This window comes from Triturus cristatus, chromosome 2_2, assembly GCF_964204655.1.
Source record: "Triturus cristatus chromosome 2_2, aTriCri1.1, whole genome shotgun sequence".
Taxonomy (NCBI): domain Eukaryota; kingdom Metazoa; phylum Chordata; class Amphibia; order Caudata; family Salamandridae; genus Triturus; species Triturus cristatus.
In genome coordinates this window covers 610961348-610985526 of record NC_140582.1, presented here as the reverse complement: position 1 = coordinate 610985526, position 24179 = coordinate 610961348, and the positions used below count along the sequence as shown (strand labels likewise).

The following is a 24179-nucleotide window of genomic DNA, read 5'->3' as shown; positions in this document are numbered from 1 at the left end:
GTTACCCTAAAAGTGTGTGAACCCTCTAATACATAGCTAGCCGTTACCTACCGGTAAATCTCCGGATTATACTTTAAGGCGGTTTCTATAGAACTCCACAACCTCCTCCCCTAGAAAAGATAACATGAACGCAACTGGCGCACTGAGTGCAGCTTAAGACTGTAATGCGCTGTAAACCGCCACCATGCGTTTCCGGCCAGGGTCTAGAGCTCCCTGTCAGATGTCACATACTGAGTCCCTCCCGGACGTGTCACCCTCAGGGTGGCAGAGAAGTGTCTCCGGCTGGGGCGGGCCGGGCCTCTGCTCCCGGCAGCGAGGCCTCCAGCCCCTGGTGCGTCACAGCCGCCGCGCGTCCGGGGCAGTCGTCCTCGGAAGTGCAGCATCCATGTTATTGGTGGGTTTTATGTGAGAACAATGTCCCCAGACCCGCTGTCCGGCAGCACAATGTTGGGTCAAGCGTCGGGCTCGGAAGAGTTTGATGAGGGACCTTCCAGTGGGGCCTTCGTGTTAAGCCCTGAAAGCGGTGATTGCGCAGCGGCAGCCCGCGCTTTCACGGCACTCGCCCCTCTTCCGTGAAGTGCTTATTATCATAAATTGAGAAATTTTCGCCACTCCCCAAATCCGTCTGTCGGTTCAGATCTGGGATGTGGAACAAAACCGCCCGTTGTGATGAAGATAAAGCCTGTTTCCCTTTCATCGCGCAGTCTGGGCTCTTTAGAGGTGTTTCAGAGGCTCAGAGGGGACGCACCGCTCGTGCCTGGATGAGCAGACTGTTTAATTAGGCAGATTTCCTATGTTTACCGCAGCATTTGCATCGACGCCTGCAACTAAAACCCACCGCCTTTCAACTCGAGAAACCGCTGTTGCACAGATCCCTGACACGCTGCAGAGGGGCTTCGACTCCGTGTTTACACTTGTTTTTTCTAACAAACTGAACGGCTCTTGTTTTTTTAGTCATATGATAGCCCTAAAATGCATCACAATAGAATGATATAACACATAACTTGTGGCAATCGTTTGTTTTGTCCCCCTCAACCGCGCCCATGTCTTGGCACGATAATAGAAAACATATAATAGAAAACAGATGTGGCCTGTGCGGGTAACCGCAAGCAATAGGCCGTGGGCGGAGCAAAGGCGGGACATGCACCCGCCTTTGCCTAATTACGTGCTGTCTTTCTAAGAAAGACGCACGCAAAGCCTAATACCCTATGACACAAACAAAAACACACGCACAAGAGTGTGGTGAGCTTTCAGAAGCCCTTACATAAAGTCGAGCAGAGCAGCGCATGGGCGCTGCACTAGGCTCGACCTAAAAACTGATACACTGAGGTATTTGACTCTTAAATAAAAGTCAACTCAATATTGAAGAATCAGAACAAAATGATGTTTCAGAATGTGTAGCATTTATAAACAGCAGGCCTCTTGCTCCCAGTGGCCAGTAGACACTGTGCCATATTTATAACTGAAAAATATTGTTGTTGTTTTTATGGAAAAAAATGTTTTATGTAACATCAAGTCTCAATGTATTTCTCCAAATTCCTCCCATTTAAACAAATAGTTGTATTTGTTTCTGTTATAAATTTGGCACTGTTTCTACAGACCACTGCAAGCAAGCTGCCTGCTGTTTGTAAATATGACACCTGAAAATGGAAGAAAGTCTCAATGATGAGTTTTATGGAATACACATAAACATAAAGTTAACTCTTCAGTTTCATTTTCTCCCATGCAAAGTGTCACCTTTACATACAGTAGGTGTCTTGCTTCCAGAGGTTGGTAGTCACAGTGTCATATTTATAACTGAAAAATACAGCCATTATTTTAAGTGGGAGAAATTTTTTAATGCAGAAAAATGCTCTAAATCATGAATATTTGTGCAGAACATTTTCTGCACTTGAACTTTTTCCCCATTTAAAAAAATAGTTGGATTTTTGTGTTATACATGTAACATAGCTATATATGGTGAAAGGTATGCCCTGTGCCACAAGTGCATATTACACAGGTTCTCAGTCACCCATACAAATATATTCCCTTCCTATGTACACATGTTCATACATCCCTGATGACCACGATCTTACTGTCACACATAACAGCCCTGTCATGGTTCCACTAGCTCAAGTATTTTGTTCAAACCATACTAACTGGTTCCATGGATATTACACTTAATCAATGAAGCTGGGCTTCAGGGTGTCTGATAACAATGCATGAGTTGCTTCGCCTTCAGTAGTTCACAATGGTTTTCCATGATCAAAAGTAGCTCTCACTAATGAAAAGGTTGGCAACCTCTGCTTCGGAGTGTTTCTAATGGAACTTACGCATTTCACATTATACCATAGTTATTTTCAGTGGGCAACAAATATCTTCAGCTCACACGAGCTTCCATGGGCAAATGGGCAGCTCTGTGCTATGCTAATATGTTCATAAAGAAATTTGAACAAGATCATATTCTGTCCTTAAAGAGTTGGCCAAAAAATTTGACACCTTATTGGAGGTATATCGACGATATATTCCGTTTATGGAAAGGAACCAGTAGAGAGTTGATAGAAGCAATTGCCAGCTTGAATTCTATCAACAACCAGATAGGATTCACACATAAAATCAGGGAAAGTCGAATAACATTTCTGGATGTGGAAATTACCTTAAATGAGAACTAAATGAGTACTAATATCTATGTATAACCCACCAATCTAATAATTTGTTACACATCAATAGCCTTCACCAGCGTGACTTAAAAAACCACTTACCATATTCACAATTACTAGGAATAAAGAGAATTGTTTCAGACGCAGATAAATATGAATAAAGGAAAAGCGAAATGTGTAGAAAATTCAAAGTGAAAAAATATCCAGAAAAGACTATTCAGGAAGCAGTCACAGGGAGAATAATAAAAGCAGATCACACTTATTAGAAAACAACTAACTAGTAAGTGACTCATCAAGAGTGGTATTTGTATCAAAGTATTCCACTAGAAGTTCCAAAATAAAGAGAATTGTCCTAAAACATTGCCCAGTTTTGCAAACGGAACCAGATTTCAAGAGATTTTTATAGCAACCACCGTTGTTTGCTTATGAATGATCTAGGAACTTGAAAGAATTATCGTATTCCAAAACGGTTGATGTCAATCAAAATGATACGGAAATCAGATACAAAGGCACCAACCCATATTTAAATTGGAGTAATCGCAACAGTATAATTAAGGGCACAGAAATAACTCATCCCTCTAAAAGTACAAAGATCAAACTAAGAACCAATGCTACCTGCAAAACAAAAAACGTGATTTACATGTTGAAATGCCCATGTGGGTTTGCATCTGTGCACAAAATGGAGTGGAAAATTAAAGTAAGAATAACTGAACATAAGAGTGGTATTCGAACAAGGAATGAAATATACACAGTAGCGTTACATTTTAATACCCAGTCAGCTACGCTTTACAGTAATGGAGACGGTGAAAATTCAGAATGACATTGATAATAGAAAAGAACTGCTACGCAAACAAACCTATTGGATTAAAAAATTGGACACATTGGTACCAAAAGGCATGAATGATCGGGGGAAATACAGCTGTCTCCTATAAATCATAATGGGAGGGATAATACATTCTCATTATCTTCATGAAAGTTATTATGACATACACATAATCATCAAATTTGAACTTACATCAAAGGCTTGCATTAAGGATGTCTTTGTTGCTCCTATGGGCTGTTTTCTTCCATGTTTATTCATGATTATAATTTTAAGATTGTCTCAGACATCTAAATTATTACCCAGAAGTAAGCATTCACAAAAGAATGATTCATCAATTTTATAATGTTATGAGTTGGCATACAAAATGAGAACGGGTCAAATGGGTCCTCTACGTTCCTTTCCTTGAACAGTGTCACCCGCCTGCGCTACTAATGGTCCCAGAAGAGTTTCTCTTTACTTTTTGTTCTGTTTTGCTTGAATGTATTCTCAAATGTATAACTTCTTGTTATCTAATGGACATGACGGCACAAATTCCACACATTTTTTCAAGATAGTCTTTCATGAAATTGCACATTTATTCATTTTCTCAAAAATGTATTTGTAATGGGCTTATGGACTATTTCTTTCATGATGAGCAGTATATCAATCCCCAGTGCATTTCGAACCTTGATCGGTCTTTTATTAGGGGGTTACTTCTCAGAAAAAATATAAATGAAACAAAATCAATGAAAGGAACGAAAGAAAGCAAATCCAATAACCCAGCAGGTCATCTTCAGAGAGCCATTATGCATTTCAGCACAACATACCCAGTTGTCTCCTAGTTCCACTGACAATAGTCAAATCATAGGGTGCATGAAACAGCTGTCTTGCATCCATTCAAGCATTTCTTACTCTGTCGAACTTAGTGATCATTGGAAGAAGTAGTCTAGGTATGAGAAGGTTCTGTGTGGACAAGAAAAGTAAGAATAGGCCCAGCCTGTGGTGTTACACCATCTCCAGGTATTACACATTATGTATACATCAACAAACACGGCCAAAGATGTCTGTCAATTCCCCTCTATTGCTAGGTGGCCACTTCTGTCCAGCTTCTTTTTTTTGTTGAAACATTTTTTATTGTTTTCATACACAGCAATACAACAACCAGCTCTCAATCCCCGCCCAGTCAGGAAATACCCCACATATACCAGCATTTCCACTCAGCTGTCCCACCCGGCCCCTTCCCCCCCCCGCCCCCCACCCTCTGTCAGTGTGCCCCCGTCTGCTACCCCGGTCCCACGCTCGATGCTTCCCCTCCCCTCAATCAATGCAATACAGGAGCCCCACCTCTCCCTACAGCCACAATACCTTCCCCCCCAACCCTATCCAGAGTGCAGTCGGTCAGGGCCCGCCAGTCGCCTCCACTACTCCCCACTCCCCACTACCACTTCCTCATCAGGCCCGCTCCCTTCCTCCCCCGGCTCGGACATCAGCCCCTGGAGTTCTACCACCAACGCTTCCCACGCCCGGGCTGTCGCTAGCGCTTTTTCGTCATCTCGCCGGAGGGCCAGTTGCACCCGGAGCGTGCCCTCGGCCCCCGCCCAGCGCTCCAGGGCTGATCTCCAGCGCAGGAAACTGGGTCTCCCCCGGGATTTCCAGTGCAGCGTCAATTCCCTCTTGGCCAATATCAGCCCTAGATCATAGAATTTGCTCGTGACCTTCGTGCGACGGGTGTGGGGGAACCAAAGCAGCAAGCAGGTGCCCATCTCCGGACCAATGGAGCGATCCGTAACCTGGTTCAGGCACTCCACCACCGCTTCCCAGTAGTCCCCCAACTGCCTACAGGCCCAAAACATGTGTCGAAAGTCTGCTCCGTCCGCCCCGCACCGCGGACACTGAGAGTGCGCTCCCCCGAAATATTGTAAAACCTTTGCCGGCGTCAGGTACGCTCTGTGTAGTGTAAAAAACTGGACAAGCTGGAACCTGGCATTCCTCGTCCCCTTCCATGCCCTCCGCACCAGCGTGGACCATGTGGATTCAGGGATCTCCTTCCCCAGGTCCGCCTCCCACTTTCCCCTCAAGGCGCCCAATGGGGGGAGGCTCTCCGTTGACAGCCTACGATAAAGGCATGTGATGGCCTTGGTCGTCCCCGCCGCCATCACCACATATTGGCAACCCGTGGCAGTCGGGGGCTCCGACAGCCCCACATTCCAATGCCTCTGAAGGCTTGCCACCAAGGCCGCATGGAGCAGGAAGTCTCCCCGCGGAAGCCCATAAGAGTCCTGCAAGTCTTGGAAAGGCAGCAGTACTCCCTCTCGAAATAGATCCCCTACCATCTGGACCCCCATTTCCTCCCAGACCGCCAACCCCGACCAGTCTCCTCCATGCGGGAACGCCGTGCACATCCCCAGAGGGATCTCAGGGGCATAGGGGTGAACTATGGCGGCCTTTCTCTGGCATCTATTCCAACATAACCGGAGGGTACGTTCCTCCATGGTGAGCTGGGCGAGGTCCAGCCTCTGGTGAAGGACTATAAAGGCCAGCACGTGGCGCGGGATTAGCCTGCCCTGGGGACCGTCCGGGCCCCTGTACTCCCTGGCCACCGCCTGTGTGAGCCACTGGAGCTGGGCCGCCAGATAATACCATTCGAAGTCCGGAGCCGCCAAGCCTCCCTCCGCCCGCGGTCGCCGCAAGGTGGTCAGCGCCACTCGACGCCTTCCCGACCCCCAAATGAAGCTCGTGGTGAGTACCCGCAGTGCCGCAAAAAACGACGCTGGGATCCATATTGGAAGGGTGCGAAAATAGTAAAGGAGCCGCGGCAGCGCCACCATTTTCAGCAGCGCCACCCTCCCAGCACACGAGAGCGGGAGCGTTTTCCAAAATCCCATACTACCCCTTAGGCCACGAAGCGCCCTACCCACATTACCGTCCAGCAAATCAGCCTGGGTATGATAGATGTTAACCCCCAGATATCGGAGACAGCTGCCTTCCCAGCGGATTTGGCCTAACGCCTGCGGGGGCTGTCCCCCTCGCGACAGCGGGAACAAACAGGTTTTACGCCAATTGACCTTAAGCCCGGACAGCCGACCAAACACCTCCAATAAGGCCACCGCTCCCTCCAGTGCACCCGCCGTGTCCTCCAAGAACATCAGTAGATCGTCCGCATAGAGGGAGATATAATGCGTATCCTCCCGCAAGGCCACCCCTACATACGCACCCCCTCGTCGGGCATGAGCCGCCAATGGTTCAATGGCCAGCGCGAACAGCAAGGGGGAGAGGGAACACCCCTGTCTCGTCCCCCTCCGGACATGGTAGGAGGCCGATATAGTGACCCCTGTCTTCACCCGGGCTGTAGCCTCGCTATAAAGTAACGAGGTCCAGCGCACAAAGTCCTCCCCCAAACCGAACTCCCGCAACACTCGGTACAAATAAGGCCATTCCACACTGTCGAAGGCCTTTTCTATGTCGACCGACAGCGTGCAGGCCTCCGGGAAGACCTCCCGGTCCAGTTCCATCACTCGCAGCAACCTTCACACAGAAGTGGCAGTGCTACGTCGAGGAATGAAGCCCGCCTGATCCGGGTGGACTAAGGCGGCCATATGACCCAGGAGGCGCGACGCCAGTACCTTGCTCAATATCTTATAGTCCACCGTCAACATGGAGAGCGGCCGATAAGCCATGTGCGCGTCGGCCTTCCCTCCGGGCTTTAATAAGGGGATCACAATCGCCTCCCGAGCAGAGGCGGGTAGACGCCCACGTCGCCAAGCTTCGCCGTAGAGGGCCTGCAGCTGTGGGGCCAACAGGTCCGAAAACGCCGCATAGAACTCGACAGGCAGCCCATCCGCCCCCGGGGTTTTCCGGCGCGCCATATGTCGAATCGCCGCCCGAATTTCACCCAGCGAAATGGCACCGCCAAGTTCTTTCCCCACCTCCGGGTCTAGGCGAGGCAGGCGGGCCTCCAACAAGAAGTCCGCTAGGCCCTCTGGCTCCCCCGCCATGGTGCTGTCGTATAACCCAGCATAATAGCCAGCGAACTGCTGATTTATCCCCTTCTGGGAATACACCGGGGCGCCCCCCGCGTCAGCCAGGGCCAGTATCGGTTCCCCCCGGGCCGCCGGGTTCGCCAACCAAGCCAAAAGGGATCCCACCTTATCACGCTCCGCGTGCGCTCTCATTAGGTAGCCTTTATGGTCAAAGCAGCGGAGCCTCTCCACCTGCACCGCCACCGCCTCGCGCGCCTCAGCGACCGCAGCCAGCTCTCCGGTCCCCGACTGATGCGCCAGTTCCGCCGCCCGCAGCAGGGCCTCCGCCCCCTCCACCTCCTTCAGCAGCGACTTCCTCACCCCAGCCGTGGACGAGATACAGACCCCCCTGACCACCGCCTTGAGCGCGTCCCATTCCGTCGCCCGGCTTGCCGTCGTACCCGAGTTTCGCTCGAAATATTGTGTTAAGCAGTCGCTAACCTCAGCCCGGAAGACCGGGTCCTCCAGGAGCAGAGGGTTAAGACGCCACGTGGGAATAGCTTGCCGCTGCCTGGACCACTGCAACACCCCCAGACAGGGGTTATGATCCGAGAGAGTTTTCGCTAGATACTCACTATGTCGCATCAGCGGTTGGACGTCCGAGGAGCACAATATACCATCCAATCTGACATACAGCTCATGGGGGGCAGAATAAAATGAGTAATCCCTGTCCTGCGGGTGATGAGCACGCCAGGTATCCACTAGACCCCAGGTGCCCTGCCAGCTACTCCGAGCAGTGGCCACCCGACGCACCGCCGACTGTGCCAGGGGGGGGTGGGATCTATCCAACTCCACATCCGTGACAGAATTAAAGTCCCCTCCCAGCACAACCGGCCCCGTCAAATACGCCGCCAACTGCCCTGACAGCCTGGAGAAAAACGCCGCCTGGTCTACATTAGGGGCATATACACTACACATGCTCAAGTCCCTCCCATCCAGCCGCCCCTGCACTGCCACAAACCTGCCCTCCGGGTCCACCAATGTCATCAGGGGTTGGAAAGGGACACCCGCTCTCACCCAGATCAGGGCCCCCCGAGCAAACCTCGAGAAGGTGGTGTAGTATAGTTGGCCCCGCCAGCGCCGCTGCAATGCCTTCCCCTCCTCTTTATCCAAGTGGGTCTCCTGAAGGAAGGCTACCTGGACCCCTCTCCGTACTAAGTATGCATGGATTTTATGTCTCTTCACCATAGAGGTGAGCCCTCTCACATTCCAAGTCACAATTCTCAATTCAAGGGGGGTCCCCATCCCATCGTCGGACCAACCATCCCATCCTACCCCTCCGAGGCACACTGACAATCCCTTGACACCCTAAAACACCCCAACTCCCCGAATCCCCACCCCTCCCCAGAACAGGCTCTAAACCGCAGTCACCCATCCAAATACTCCCCCAAACAGAAACCAAATACTCTGGTAGCCACCAGAGTCTCACTATGTCCGTGAGGTTGAGGTGGTGACTCTACGCCTGACGGGTTGACAGTGGTCCTCCCCAAAGCATCCATGCCCAGACTCCATCAATGTCACCCCCCCCAGCAGTCCATCCCCCGCAGGCTCCCCACCCCCACCCCCGGGGTCCCCCAGAATCTCCAGACCGTCCAGCTATGGGCGCCACCCGCTATTCGGCCCTCCGTAGGCCCCAGCGAGCCCAAAGCAGTGTCCCTCTCCACACGTACCCAGTCCTCCCAACCCAAGTCCCTTAGTTCAGGGCCCAAGCACTCCCCCAACCTTCAAGCGTCCAACATTCCATCTGCCGTCCCCGGGGTAACATCTGGCAGCTCCTCCACTTCGTCGACAGCGCCATCCGAATGGGAGTCCTCCGTGCCCTTCCCAGAGCCCGAATCCTCGCTGGGCTGGGAGGCCGTGGCCCCGGAGATCACAGAGACCGCCCGCAGCGCGGCTCGCCTCTCCAGTGCCGTCTGGGACGCACCCGGAGATCGGGCCCCCGCTGTCCTCGCCCTGTTGCGTCTGGTGCGACGGGCCTTCGTCGGAGTACCCCGTGGCCCCTCTCCGGCATCATGCGCCGTCGCTCGGGGCCTGGCCGACTCCAACCAACTCCAGGCTGCTGCAGGGTCAGTGAAGAAGACAGCTTCCCCATCCATCACCACTCGGAGACGGGCCGGGAACAACAAACAATATTGCAGCCCCTCTTCCCGCAGTGCTCTCTTCACCGCCAGGAATGAGGTACGTCTGCGCTGAACCTCCATGGGGTAATCCGGGTAAATAGAGACCCGAGCGTTCTCTACCTGATAGGGTCCCGAAGTTCTGGCCCTCTGAAGGATAATGTCCCGGTCCTTGTAATGCAGCAGTCGGGCCACCACCGGCCGGGGCGGCCTGCCCGGGTCCGGGGGGCGGGCCGGTACCCTATGCGCCCTCTCCAGAGTAAAGAACCGCGTGAGTCCCTCGGGCGCCACCACCTCCTGCAGCCAGGTCTCCAGGTAGGTTATCATATCTCCCCCTTCGATCTTTTCCGGTAGCCCGACTACGCGAATGTTATTGCGGCGGTTGCGCCCTTCAGCATCCTCGGCCCTCTTTTCCAAAGTCACCACTCGCCGTAGGAGATCCGCTGTCTGACCCTCCAATACCTTCTGCGCTGGCTCCACCAGGTCCATCCTGTCCTCTGTGGTCTTGACCCTGTCCACCAGCTTCCTGTGATCCGCCCGGAGCAGCCCCAGGTCCGAGGATACCTGGGCGATATCATTCTGCAGCGCCGTTTTTGTGTCCGCTATGGCCTGCAAGATCTGGTCAAGCTGTCGCTGCTGTAGGCCCGCCGCAGATTCGGCGCCAGCGCCACCCCTGCCGCCACCGGTAGGGTCCCCCGCCGACTCCACCGACTGCCCTCCCGGCTTGAGTCGTGGCTTGACCATGCTCCCGACCAGGCGGTGCGTCCGATAGGCTCTCCCCAGGCGGCCTCCGGGCCGCTCCCCAGACCTGCGGGCAGCGCACCCCCTCGTCGGCCCCAGGGGCCCGCTCCACCGTGCCTGCAGTCCACCGGGAGACCAGCGCCCTCCTTCTGCTCACCAGGCTCCTCAGCGGGGAGGCCACCAGTCGCCGCTAGAGCCGCTGAGTCCAGGGCCGCGTCCGGCCCTCTCCACCGTCCTCCGAGCGGCGTCGGGATCGTTGCACCACCCAGGGGCCAGAACCGCCCGTTCGCTGCCGGTGGGCAGTCAAGCCGCTACCACCAAGGGGTCACTGCACCCACCGTGTTGGCCCACCTAGCATGTGGCGTCTCGCTGCGGGCGCCCCAGGCCCAGGTCCTCCTTCGCCGCCACCAGCCCAGAGCCTTCCGCCGTGTCGCCACTGCTCCGTTATGCAGCCACCGCCTCTAGGTCACTCTCTACTGCTGGCTCCTCAGCTCCAAGCTTCGCACCGAGGGTGATCCCCGCCGCCACTCTCCAGCAGGACCAGGCCGGCACTTCCGGTGCTCGCGGCCGATGCAGCCTCACTTCCGGCCCGCTCCGCCAGCACTGTGGGCCGCTGCTTCCCGTCCCCTCAGAGGCCGCCCAAGATGGCCGGCGGCCGCCCGCCTCCGTCACCTTTCCGTCGCTGCGTCCGCCCACTGCGCCGCGGTCCGCTCCGTCCGACTGCTCCAGGGGTCCCGAGGTGGCAGGGGGAGCCCTCCGGGAGCGTCAAACCGCCCGGGGAACACTCGTCTCAGGATTAATGGCTGGGCTGGATGCGGAGCTCGTCGCTCACGCGTCCATGCCCGTCGGCTGCCAAGCCACGCCCCCCCACTTCTGTCCAGCTTCTTATCCATCATCGGTAGGAATTGTGTGTTAGTTTTTAAAATAACCTTGTTCTTATGGATTTGCATGTATGGTTCTTGTATGGTTAGCGCTTGTAACTCACTTACTCTTCGCAAGGATGTGATGGCAATAAGAAATGCTGTCTTTAAAGAGATGTGTTTGAGGTCTGCCTTATGCATGGGCTCAAATGGTTATGTCTTAAGTCATGTGAGCACTGTATTTCAACTCCACATAGGGACTGGAGCTGGTCTAGGGGGCGCAATTTTTAGACCCCTCTAGGAACCGTTTTGCATGATTTTCCTCTGGTGTAAGCTACGATGGCAGCGAGGTGTACCTTAATGCTTGAGTAGTTGATGTGACTGTCAAGAAGGTGAGTGAGATATATGATCACTGTTTCTTGTGTAATGATTGAGTTCATTCGGTTGTTAGCTGTGCACCAATTGCCTTTATAAGCCAGTCGTCCAGGTAAGGGTACATGTGCAATCCATCCTATCGCAGGTGTGCCACGACGGCGGCTAGGCACTTGGTGAAGACACATGGTGCTGATTTTATCCCGAAAGTGAGTACTTTGAATTGGTAGTGTGTTTCCTTGAGTAGGAACCGGAGATATTTTCTGTGATTTTTGTTCATGGGGATGTGTAAATAGGCATCCTTGAGATCTATTGTTGCCATGTAATCTCCTTTCCTGGAGTGTAGTCATTTTGAAATGCTGTGTCAAGATGAATTTGTTAATAAACCTTAGGTCCAGGATTGGTCTTAGTGATAGGTCCTGTTTGGGGACTAAGAAATACGGAGAGTAGTTTCCTTTGAAAATGTCCTGTTTTGGTACCAATTCTATTGCTTGTTTTTAGAAGGTCTTCGATTTTTTAATTTAACTGTAAGAGTTCTGATTTGAGGTACCTCCTTATTTTTGGTGGGCTTGCTTGTGGTGTATTTGTCAGTTCTATGCAATACCCACATTCTCCCAAATTTAATATCCAATTGTCTGTGGTGATCTTTCGCCACTGTTGTAGGTACTGTGATATTCTGCCTCCCACTGGTGTTGTGTGTAGGTCTTTTCCTTTGCAGAAGTCAATTTGAGACATTCTCTCTTCCTCTAGAGGGCTGGCCTCTGCCTCTGCCTCTGCCTCTTCCTCGAAAGGACTGCTTTGGTTGTTGTTGCCAACCCAGGTATCCTGCTTGCTGGCTTCTTTGTTGACTATTTCCTTGGCCCTGTTGTTGATGTGACATTTGCTGTCCCTGAACAAAGGCTCCTCTTCCTGTTGGTTTTCTTCCGTTAAACCCTCCTCTTTTGAAGGTACCTCTTTGTTGTAGGGCTCCCATGGCTCTAGCAGTTTCGTTATCTTTCTTAATCTGCTGGAGAGATTCATACACTTCTTTCCCAAAAGTGCCTCCCCTGTAAATGGTCTGTTAATGATGGAGGTTTGAACCACCTGCTTAAAACAAGATATTCTAAGCCAGGCATACCTTCTTAGAGTGTTGCCTGTGCACATCTGTCTGCTGGCAGTGTCTGCTGCATCGAGTGCTGATTTAAGGCACGCGTTAGTGATGTTTTTGCCTTCTTGGACAATAGATTTTTCCATGTTCTTGTCCTCTTCAGGGAGCTTGTTGATGGGGGAACAACCTTTACAACGCAACTTTTACAACGCACTACACTTACAACGCATTTTTTACAACGCAAAATCCATTACAACGCATTCCATTACAACGCATGACACTACAACGCATTTTTTAAAACTACCTTTACAACGCATTCCATTACAACGCATACTACCTTTACAACGCATACCATTACAACGCATAATATTACACTACACTATACAACACTTACCCTACTGTTGCACCCCCTGGAGTTAGAATAGTAATTTTTACCCCTATACTATCCAACACTTACCCTACTGTTGCACCCCTTGGAGTTAGAATAGTAATTTTTACCCCTATACTATCCAACACTTACCCTACTGTTGCACCCCCTGGAGTTAGAATAGTAATTTTTACCCCTATACTATCCAACACTTACCCTACTGTTGCACCCCCTGGAGTTAGAATAGTAATTTTTACCCCTATACTATCCAACACTTACCCTACTGTTGCACCCCCTGGAGTTAGAATAGTAATTTTTACCCCTATACTATCCAACACTTACCCTACTGTTGCACCCCCTGGAGTTAGAATAGCATTTTTTACCCCTATACTATCCAACACTTACCCTACTGTTGCACCCCCTGGAGTTAGAATAGTAATTTTTACCCCTATACTATCCAACACTTACCCTACTGTTGCACCCCCTGGAGTTAGAATAGTAATTGTTACCCCTATACTATCCAACACTTACCCTACTGTTGCACCCCCTGGAGTTAGAATAGTAATTTTTACCCCTATACTATCCAACACTTACCCTACTGTTGCACCCCCTGGAGTTAGAATAGTAATTTTTACCCCTATACTATCCAACACTTACCCTACTGTTGCACCCCCTGGAGTTAGAATAGTAATTTTTACCCCTATACTATCCAACACTTACCCTACTGTTGCACCCCCTGGAGTTAGAAAAGTAATTTTTACCCCTATACTATCTAATACTTACCTTAAATGCAATTTAATATTATGCGTTGTAATGGTATGCGTTGTAAAGGTAGTATGCGTTGTAATGGAATGCGTTGTAAAGGTAGTTTTTTAAAATACGTTGTAGTGTCATGCGTTGTAATGCAATGCGTTGTAATGGATTTTGCGTTGTAAAAAATGCGTTGTAAGTGCATGCGTTGTAAAAGTGTGCGTTGTAACGACATACATCCTTGTTGATGAGCTCTTCAATGTCATCCCATTGCTGGTGTCCATATCTGTTCAGCAGGGCATTAGAGTTTGCGATGCCCCACTGCTTCGTTGCTTCCTTTTTTATTTTTCTGCCTACCATATCCATACGTTTGCTTTCTTTCTCTGGGGGTGGTCCACTGTTAGAGAGGGCATTTGCTCTTCTCCTGGCCGCGGTAACAATGATGGAGTTAGGCACTGTATTTCCCTGGATATACTTAGGGTCCTTGGAAGAAGGTTTGTACTTCTTTTCGACCCTTGGTGTTACCCCCTTGCTTGAGGCTGGCTCTGTAAAGGCTTATTTGCCTTGGTCCAAGATGCTTGGTAGCATTGGTAGGTATTGTATCCCCTTGTTGGCAGGAGCTAGAGTTTCTAAAAGGAAGCATGTGTCTCCCTTTTCCTCTTCAAGGGGAACTCCTAAAGCGTCAGTTGCCCTTTTTACTAGGCCGTTGTAGAAGGCTATGTCATCTGGTGGGGATGCCTTCTAGGGCATATATCCACCTCTGAGCTTTAAGTGTCGAGGTCGTTCCAAGTGTCCTCAAAATTTTCAGAGGCTTCCTCCTCTTCTGGAGTCTCGATGTCTTCTTCGAGATCTTCATCGCGAGGTTCGGGGGTTGGAGGTGACTCGAGAATCTCCTCTCCTTCCCCTTCGGCATCTTCCGCACCTTCTGCGTCGACATTGTCCGGCGACGGGGATCTTAGGAATTTGGAATTCCATGAGTGAGGCGTCGAACTCCTTCTTTTTCTGGAGCAGCGTCGCAATTTCGACTTTGAGCCGTTTCCTTTTCTTCTCGACTTTGAGTGCTCTCTCGGCGTCTGAGACCGGAGATTTTCTTTTCTTGCTCATGCTTGCCTCTGGTTTCGACGGTGTCGCGGTTTCCTTCGGGGGTTCGTGTTCGACCCTTGTTTTCAGCGCCTTGTGCAATTTTCCCTCATCTGCGTACCTTGGTATGGTTCCGTGGGGTTCTTTGGATCGTGGCTGGCCTTCGGTCACCTTTTCCTTCGGCATCGGGGCTGCCTTAGGCTATCTTATTATCGTGGCCCTTTGGTTCCGACGGATGTGTATGGTGTCTTACCTTATCAGTCTTCTTCTCTGTATCCTTTGCCATCTTTTTGTGGGCGTGGGTTTTTTCGGAGTCTTCCTCTAGAATTTCGACTTCCGATCCTTTGTGCATCGATTCTGCAGGAACTCCCTGGTCCTCTTCATCACTGGAAAAGCCTAGGTCCTTCATGGAAGGTTTTTTCGATGCCTGGGACATCGTTGGGTAGTGGGCCTCTCTCTGCTTTCAGTGTGTCCTGAGAGTTTTCGGCTGGAACACAGCGCAGGCCTCACAGTCTTTTTTGTACTTGTGGTCTTTGGGCAGAAAGAGGTTGCACACGTCGTGTGGATCGCGTTGTTTGAATTTGTGATGGCACTCGGGCAGAATTTTAAAGGGGTATTTTCCATGGCCCCTACCTCGTCATTTGTCGACCCTTGATGTCTTCGGTATTGGGGGTGTCGCTGTCGGAGTTAAGCTTTGCTCTCCGGTTGCGATGTGAATGGTCTCGACTCTTCTTTTGGTAATTTTCTGAAAAACTTTGGAACGTCCCGTCTTGCTTCCAGACCCAACAGTGAAAAAAGAATCTGAAGATGGCTACCATGCACAACAACCTCCAGGGCACCATATGATGTCACATAGGGGACGTACCTGGCACCTAATGGTGGTCGACAACGCCCAAAACAGGGGGGGGGGGGAGGGGGACAATTCCGGACCCAACCATTAGATGGCGGAGTGATGCACAACATGAGAATCCAGAAAAGGATTCACGCTGCAAAACGTTACGTAGCACCCAGCTTGGTCATCAACATAAGTACTGTGAATCTACATTCTTGGCAAGGGGTGTAACGAGCTATCTCAAATGGCACACTGAGATATGAAACTTCTTTTATGACCTTTAGTGAGGATCCAGGTTGCTGACGAGAGCAGAATCTACCTTGATGGCTATTTATGAAGGGTTTCTTAGCGCACTGAATAAGAATCAACCTGGAGTATTTAATATTTTCTGTGGCTTTTGATAGTTTCAAACGTACAACATAGTGCAATGCCCAGGGTAAAGAAGCTAAGAAAACTAAGACAGGAATATAGAGCAAAACCTTATGGGTATTACATTTTGAATAAATGTAGCCCTGCTATGACAAAGAAGTTGAAAGCTATACTGGTCCGCCAGGTGCAGAGATTTGGCAGCCGAACGTTCTCTTTTTCTTGAGCTCATATCTTCACGGACCAATTGCCCACTAAATAACCCACTTGGAGAACTTTAAAGACCGCTTTTCCTGCAGGCTTTGGAGTCATAAACAGGAACTTGAGTGTACCACACACAGAACCTTGTTTAAAAGACGTTTTCTCCTCCACTGTAATGTGCCCCATCCCTCACTTTCCTAGCCTTTCTCTGTTTGGTGCTCTGAAACTGTATACAAACTGTAAGTGATGTCAACAAAAACACTGATAAACAAAAATACATAATTAACCCTTAACATGAATACAAAATTGCCCTAAAATGCAGATGGTTAGCACTACAACCAACATGTGCTTTATTTAAATTCAGCATAAGCGGGCAGATGATAGTACAAATGGATTTATCTCAGAACATCCTAAAATCCACAATGATCGCCTATGCTGTTTCTCTGGCAAATAGTCAGCCATATAGCGCTTAATAGTTGGAAAGGCCACATTTACTTCCTAACATCATCCCCTTTTTTTTAAGACACTGATCATAAGAGGACATGGCTCTAGATACATTAGGTGTTCATAAACAAATAACATAGCGATTCTAGCATTTTTCATTTAGCCCCCCAAATTTCAACTCAATACATAACCCAATACATGAGGGAATTTTAATATTGTTGGGTAAAATATGAACTATAAAAACACCAACCCACAAAAAATGTAATATTTCAATGTTAATTTTATATTCCATTTTACTTGCTTTTTTGGTCTATGTTCAACTAAAGACAATGAAAAAAGCTTAGGTTGAGCCAAAGATTCACTACTGAGCATTAGAAGGACATTCCTTTTACATGTGCACTGTTCTTTTTCTGCTGAGAGAACTTGGTGCATAAACTTAATCAATATATCTTGCTTGATCGGTGGTTTGGTTTTTCCATGGCAAGAGACACAGCAAGAAATTAATTCTAGCAATAAAATTGATGAGTAACAACCAAAGACAAATTATTCTTATCTAGCTTATGACAGAGAGGGACTGTTTTGGAAAATTATATGAGCCTTCTGGCAAAAAAATCAACCTCTCTCAATCGCATGTGTACCTGACAGCATAAGTGGGTCTTGTTTCCAGGCACACTTATATAATGTTGCCTGCTTATACATAATTTACATGCTATGTAGTAGAAGGAAATCGGTAGACTTGTCTTGCAATTAGGCAAATAGTTTTCTTTTTTAGTTTGTTTATTGTGAAAGTGGCACAAATGGAAGAGACTCTACTGAATCAAAACATTATGTACAAGGCACCAAGTCCTGTGTGGAGGTTGTGCATTACACATTAAGCACATTGTTTATGGAAATCCAAGCACAGTTTGCAGGTGGCTTCCTACCTGTGGTGTGTCCCTGTTTCTCACTTGAGTGCTGTGTGAGGTCAATCGTCCTGTCAATTTGAAACACGCTCAAGTCCTCTTCATCTAAGGCAATATCTCCCCAAAAGGCAGCTGAAAAACAAATATAAAAGTTAATTGCACTACGGAATATCCAGAAGGAAATATCTTTATTTAAAAACAATGGCACCCCATTACAAAATACCACTTGCAAACTCATATACTGTATAGCTCAAACCATAAATAGTAAAGTGTCTCATTTATCATTTCACGAGTGTGCTATATAGGAATTACAAGCTACAGTAAAGGAGCCTGCATAAACCTTTTGTGGGAGAAAGTCACTAAACTATATGTAGAAATGTTTAGAAGTCAATTTATGCTATTAGCAGTCTAAGTCCCTCGTTACAGTGGCGGTCGGACACGCACCGGACTGCAATCGCCGCAGGCAGGTATCCGTCCGACAATGTGTTGGCGGCCCCAAATGCCCAATTACGATAGGACCGCCGTGCAGGAGGTCATAAAATGCCTTTTCTACAGCAGCCCACGAAAAAAGCTGCAGCACAAGCCACTGTAGAAAAAGGCACACTGTGCACCTCCATGCACCGTGTGCCAGGCACCATGTGGTGTCTGGCACACTGTGCATGGATGTGTGGGGGGCACTACATGTGCCCTCCCAGGCCACTTAGCAGTGGCCTACGGGGGACGGAGCCTTGCTTGGGCCCCCAAATACCATTTCCATCTGGCTTTACATGGTGGTCAGAAACCATGTAAAGGTGCATGGATGTGTGGGGGGCACTACATGTGCCCCCCCCAGGCCACTTAGCAGTGGCCTACGGGGGACGGAGCCTTGCTTGGGCCCCCAAATACCATTTCCATCTGGCTTTACATGGTGGTCAGAAAGCCATGTAAAGGCTGAGGGAAAGGGACATCCTAATCCTGCGCAGGCACTGCTCCATTGTAGGGATAGGATTCCAACCGCCACCCCAACGAGATCCTTGATCCTGTTAGAGTCAGCGTTCTTTCCCCCTGACCACTGTGCTCTGACCACTGGTATTGTAATCCGGCAGTCGGAATGTTGCCCTGGATGCCAGTGGGACAGCCACCAACAAATCAAGACACTTTATTTGGTGGTTTGCAAATGATAAATATTTGCTGAAACCTATTTCCTCACATTATGGCTTTGTGCTAGTTATTTCCAATGGAGTCGCAATTTGCACCTGCCTCATGAATATTAATGAGGCAGGCAATTTCCGACCCCATTAGGAATCGCAAACAGTGTCTGAGACACTGTTGTAAATTCCAATTTGGGACCCGCAAATTGAGAGTTGCGAAACGACCCAATTTTGCGACTCGCAAATTGGAAGGGTCGTACTTCTGTCCCATAGTCACATCTGGATAGCATTTTCTCTAAAATTATATTGATATAAAGGTAGTTCTAATTAACTAGGGTTCACTGCAATACATTTTAAAAAGTGCTGGGAAATACTTATTGGGTAGTCATCATTCAGAGATAAATTTTCAACAAAATCATTTGAAAGGGATTATGTAGTGAAAATAAACAAGCAATATATTCCCAAACTTGTGATATAACTGAATAAAGAAGTTTTAAGTGGGTTAATATTTTCAAGACGACTTTTCTTTTCTTCTATACGTGTCATGGCAGCAATCAACATCCTCCGAGGGACATAGTATGTGTGTACAATGAGCAGCATTGATATCTTACATTTGCTTCAACCGGTGTTCCCAATGCTTGCATGAAAGACCTGGGAGCGACCAGCGATCCCCGAAATTCGCCATGCCAACAGAAGGAGAGTGCCTGATAGAACAAGGGGATGCGGATTGCCGAGGGGATCCAACAACAGATTCCACTTCTGGGGAAGAAGGAACGGGACCGCACAGCACATTTCCAAAAGAACCGGGAACCACGCTTGAGCTCTCCACAGCGGAGCAATTAGGATTAACTCTGTTTGAAAGCGTTTCGAGTAAGCCAGAACCCTGGGAATCATCATGAACGGGGGAAAGGCGTAACAGAGAGTCGACGGCCAAGTCTGAAGGAAAGCATCCGTGGCTAGGGCTTTCGGATCCGGTCTCCAGCTGAAAAACAGAGGGAGCTGAGTGTTTAGGCGAGAAGCGAACAGATCTAGGTGACATTGACCCCAAGTCCGAAGGAGATTGTGAAAAATACGCGGATGAAGGCGCCAATCGCTGAAGTCGCGAAGATGGCGAGAGTTCCAGTCCGCAATCTGATTGTGACAGCCGGGAAGATATTCGGCAATAACTGTGATCTTTTGTTGAAGACAGAAGTGCCAAAAATCCTTGGCGATCTCCGCCAAAATCTTGGATCTCGTTCCTCCTAACTTGTTGACATACCGAACCGCCGAAACATTGTCCATGCGGAGCAGAATGCAACAATTGGACTGAAGAGGAGAAAAACACTGGATCGCAAAGGAACCCGCCAGGAGTTCCAGGCAATTTATGTGAAGAGACAGTTCCTGGGAGGACCATCGACCCCCTGTCGAGACGGGACCGCAGCGGGCTCCCCAACCCCATAGACTGGCATCGGATTCTATCACCAGATCCGGAGAGGAGCCGAACAGGGCTCGCCCATTCCAGGCCTCCATGTGGTCTAGCCACCACTGCATCTCGCCTCTCGCATCCTGTGAAAGAGGGATCAGATCGAAATAGCGAAGACCTTTTTGGAGATGACAAATCTTCAACCTTTGAAGTGCCCTGTAGTGAAGAGGGCCCGGAAAGATCGCCTGAATGGAAGATGCTAAAAGACCGACCACACGTGCTAACGATCTCAATGACACAGTCTGTTTGGAAAGAACCGACCTCAATTCCCTCTTGATGTACCGAATCTTTTGGTTTGGCAGTAGAAGTTGACAGGAAAGGGAATTCACCTGGAAACCCAGAAACTCTATCACCTGAGTAGGGTTCAAGATTGATTTCTGAGGATTGACAAGAAACCCCAGAGATTGTAAAAGGTCGATAGACCACTCCAGGTGCGATAAGACTGTGAGGGGACTGTCCGCCATGATAAGAATGTCGTCGAGATAAATTATTAAGCGGACACCCCGAGCACGCAGACATTCCACGACGGGCCTCAGAAGTTTCGTGAAGCACCAAGGTGCTGACGAGAGGCCGAATGGAAGAACCGTGTATTCGTACCTTGTCCCCTGCCAACTGAATTGAAGAAATCGGTGATGAGGCTTGAAAATAGGAATCGAAATACGCATCCTTGAGGTCAAGCCGAACCATCCAATCCCCCTCCCGAAGAAGATCGCGCAATAGATGAATCCCCTCCATTTTGAAGTGTCTGTAAACAACATTTCCGTTGAACTCCTTCAAATTGAGGACAAGACGATTGCCGCCCCCTTTTTTCTGAACCAGGAAAATAGTGCTGAGGAACCCTTGCGGGTGGGGGATAGACGGAATGATTGCCCCTTTTTTGAGGAGGGATTCGATCTCCGCCGAGATAAACCCTTGGTCCTGAAGAGAAAAAGTTAGGGGATTTGGAGGAAGGTATTGATGTTGGGACTGATAAAACTCTATTTTGAAACCCTGAACAGTTTGCAGAACCCAAGCATCGTCGGAGATTAGACGCCAGTTGTGGAGAAAAAATCGGATTCTGCCCCCCAGAACCACTTCGGAAAAAGGAATCAAACTCACCTGAGGTGTTAAGAGTCGTGGTAGGCACCCTGGTTTCCACCTGAACGGCCCTTTCGAAATTGACCTCTCCCTTTGCGGGAAGGATAGAAATTGGAGCGGGAGTTGTATCCAGACTCTTGACCTCCGCCTCTCTCGGACTGAAAACCCCTCTGGGAGGGATGGTGAGAGCCACGGCCGAACGAGCGTCCCCTATGTCGTCCGGCCCTGGCAAAAACCGGACGAAGAGCTTGTTTGATGGAAGCCTGAGCCTTATCCAGACCGCTGAAGGTCGCAACAAACTTCGTCAATTCTTTTAGAAAAGGTTGGCCGAAAAGAAGACCCTGAGCCACTGGACCAGATTCGGAAGTAGAAAGTTCCGCCAACTTTGGGTCGATTTTTAGCAAAATAGAGCGACGACGCTCGCTCGAAATCGCACAATTAGCGTTGCCTAACTGGCAAATAGCCCTCTGAGCCCATTCGATCAGGTCGTCAGGATCCACAAGGGAGTAGGATTCCTTGGCGTGAAATCCAAGATCCATGGGACTTCCACCTATCCTTCTCAACATCATAGTGAGGTTTCATAGAAAAAAGTATGCCCAGGTCCAATAGGGCAGCAATGGTGATCTCACAGAATGCATCCCTGTTTGAAGGGGTGAGACAAGGGTGTGTTTTGACCCCTACGCTCATTTCATTATATATAAATTATGTAATTGAGCATCTTTAAGGCTGTGTCAACGATTCACTTAAGTTACAAGGGAAAACTCATCTATCGCTATTATTCACCAACAATACTATTCTGGCTCCAGGACCCCTAGGGCCTAGAAACTTTATTGACATCTTTTCAATCCTCTAAGAAGCTGGCTCTCTATATAGTGCGCTAGAACGAAGTACACTGTGCACAGAGTCCAGTGGGTCCCCTATTGGTATACAGAGGTAAAAGTAGATAATACTAACACTCTATTTGTGGTAGTGTGGGCAAGCAGTTAGGCTTATCACAGGGTAGTGCTAAGCATTTGTTGTGCTCATAGAGACAATAAATGAGACACATACTCAAAAATAAATCTAAGACCAATTTGCAAAAATGCCACTGATTTTTATATAATTTTCAAGCCCAAGAACTCATTCACAAGTAAATACTTTTTTTAGATATGAATTTTTAAAGTTCGGAAAATAGCTCACTGTTGTGCGCAATTATGCACAATGAAAGTCTATGGAAAAAAACATAAAAATGCATATAAAACCATACAGTTGGTTTTGTAGTTTCATCTTCAAAGTTTAAGGTAGCATCAGGTTAAGGTCCAATATTCCACCAGTGGATTGTCGGAAGCGTCCTGGATTCGGTCGGGAGCAGGTCATTGGTAGCCACTACACTACGAAGAAGGGGGCCGCCCCAAAACAGGCTGCACAAGGGGATTTACAGATAAATCTGGGGGACTCCAAAAGAGGGATCCAGTCACAAGTGCCTCAGCACTACAGGAGCTCAGCTGGTTTGTTCGTACCCAGGCCAGGCAGGCTGGGCGAAGAACAGATAGGCCAGCCAGGCTCTGTGAGTCAAGATGGTCTTCGCGGTCAGGGGAAGGGAAGTTGCAGGGATGATTTCCGGATAGCTGGGCCACTCACAAAGTGGGTCTCAGGGGTCTCCATGTCCCTCGAAGGTTGCTTGCTTCCTGGGCAGTTGGAGTCAGGATTGGAGTCTTCGTCTCAGTTGCAAGAGGTCCGGTACCTCGGGTATTGCTACGGCACGACTCCGGTAGGTCCTGGTGTTCTCTTACTTGGTGGGGGAGGGGGGCAGATCTGACCCTCCAGAGCTGGTGTACCTCTTCTTGCTTGGGTGCTGCATTAGAGTCCCCGGGAAGTAGCAAGTCAGTAAACTGGACTCTGCGGTTTCAGTGTCTATGGACAGCAGGGGAGTAGTTCCTCTACTATAAGGGAGTTATCTAGCAATTGGTGAAGGGCTGAGTGTGCTCTGGGGTTTTGGGGCCCGCACAGCAGCAGGATGAGACAGCACACCACAATGGTCGAGTCCTTTGAGACAGCAGGCAGGGGTTTGCACCCCAATTCTGCAGCAAGTACTCTGTTCTTAGGTCAGCAGCTCTTTGTCTGTTTTTTTCTTAGGTCCATCGAATCTAAAGTTCACGGTCCAGGGGTGCCACTTAAATACTATCTTTAGAGGTGTTACGAGGGAGACAGGTATTTGCCAATGGGCTACCTACTTTTAGGGTGTTTACACCCTCTATGTGACCACTTCATTTGGGAAGAGGGCACAACCCTGCCCTAATTGGCTAATTCACTCTCAAACAAAGATGGAGGAAAATGAAAAGATGGTTCCACATTCACCTACTCCACCTTAGGGGAGGTGTTGGCTGAATTCGGAGCCACCTCCTTATTTAACAAATGTTCCTGCCAGCCTCAGACCAAATGTGGAGCATGACAGGGGGATTGGCAGCCTCCACTATCTGGAGATACCTGGGTTGCTTTTCAAAGGCGACATCACCTTTGAAGCTTCCCACCTTGGAATGCTATTCCGACCAGGAGAGGTATGAAGCACCTCTGACCAAAGCAGGCTTTGTTCCTGGCCTCCGAGAGCACAGGCTTTCGCCCCATGAGGTCAGAAACATGCCTTGTGGGGGCAGGCTGGCGAAGACGAGTCAGATACCACACCAGTGTTTGGTAGGTTTTCAGGGGACCCTGTAACGTGTCCCCTGTATGCATTAATTAATAAATCCAACACTGGCATCAGTGTGGATTTATTAAGACGAGATGTTTGGTACCAAACATCCCTGGGTACAGCAAAGCCCTCATAGTGCTGGAGAATTTGTAATGATGGGTGTCCAGCCCATGTACTCTCCATGGCATTCGTGTGCACTTACAATATCCAAGAATGGACTTAGATGTTGGAGAGCCATATCTTCTCTTGCAGATATGTTTGCA

At 49.1% G+C, this 24179-nt stretch overlaps 1 protein-coding gene across 2 annotated transcripts in view; it reads right to left on the bottom strand.

The window, feature by feature from the left end:
• TLL1 (tolloid like 1) overlaps positions 1-24179 on the bottom strand; it is a 416213-nt gene that overhangs the window by 247256 nt on the left and 144778 nt on the right. For both annotated transcript variants that reach the window (XM_085641791.1, XM_085641792.1), the window contains exon 2: positions 17601-17711. In XM_085641791.1, the coding sequence (XP_085497917.1) occupies positions 17601-17711 (111 nt within the window). The remainder of the gene's footprint in view (positions 1-17600; positions 17712-24179) is intronic.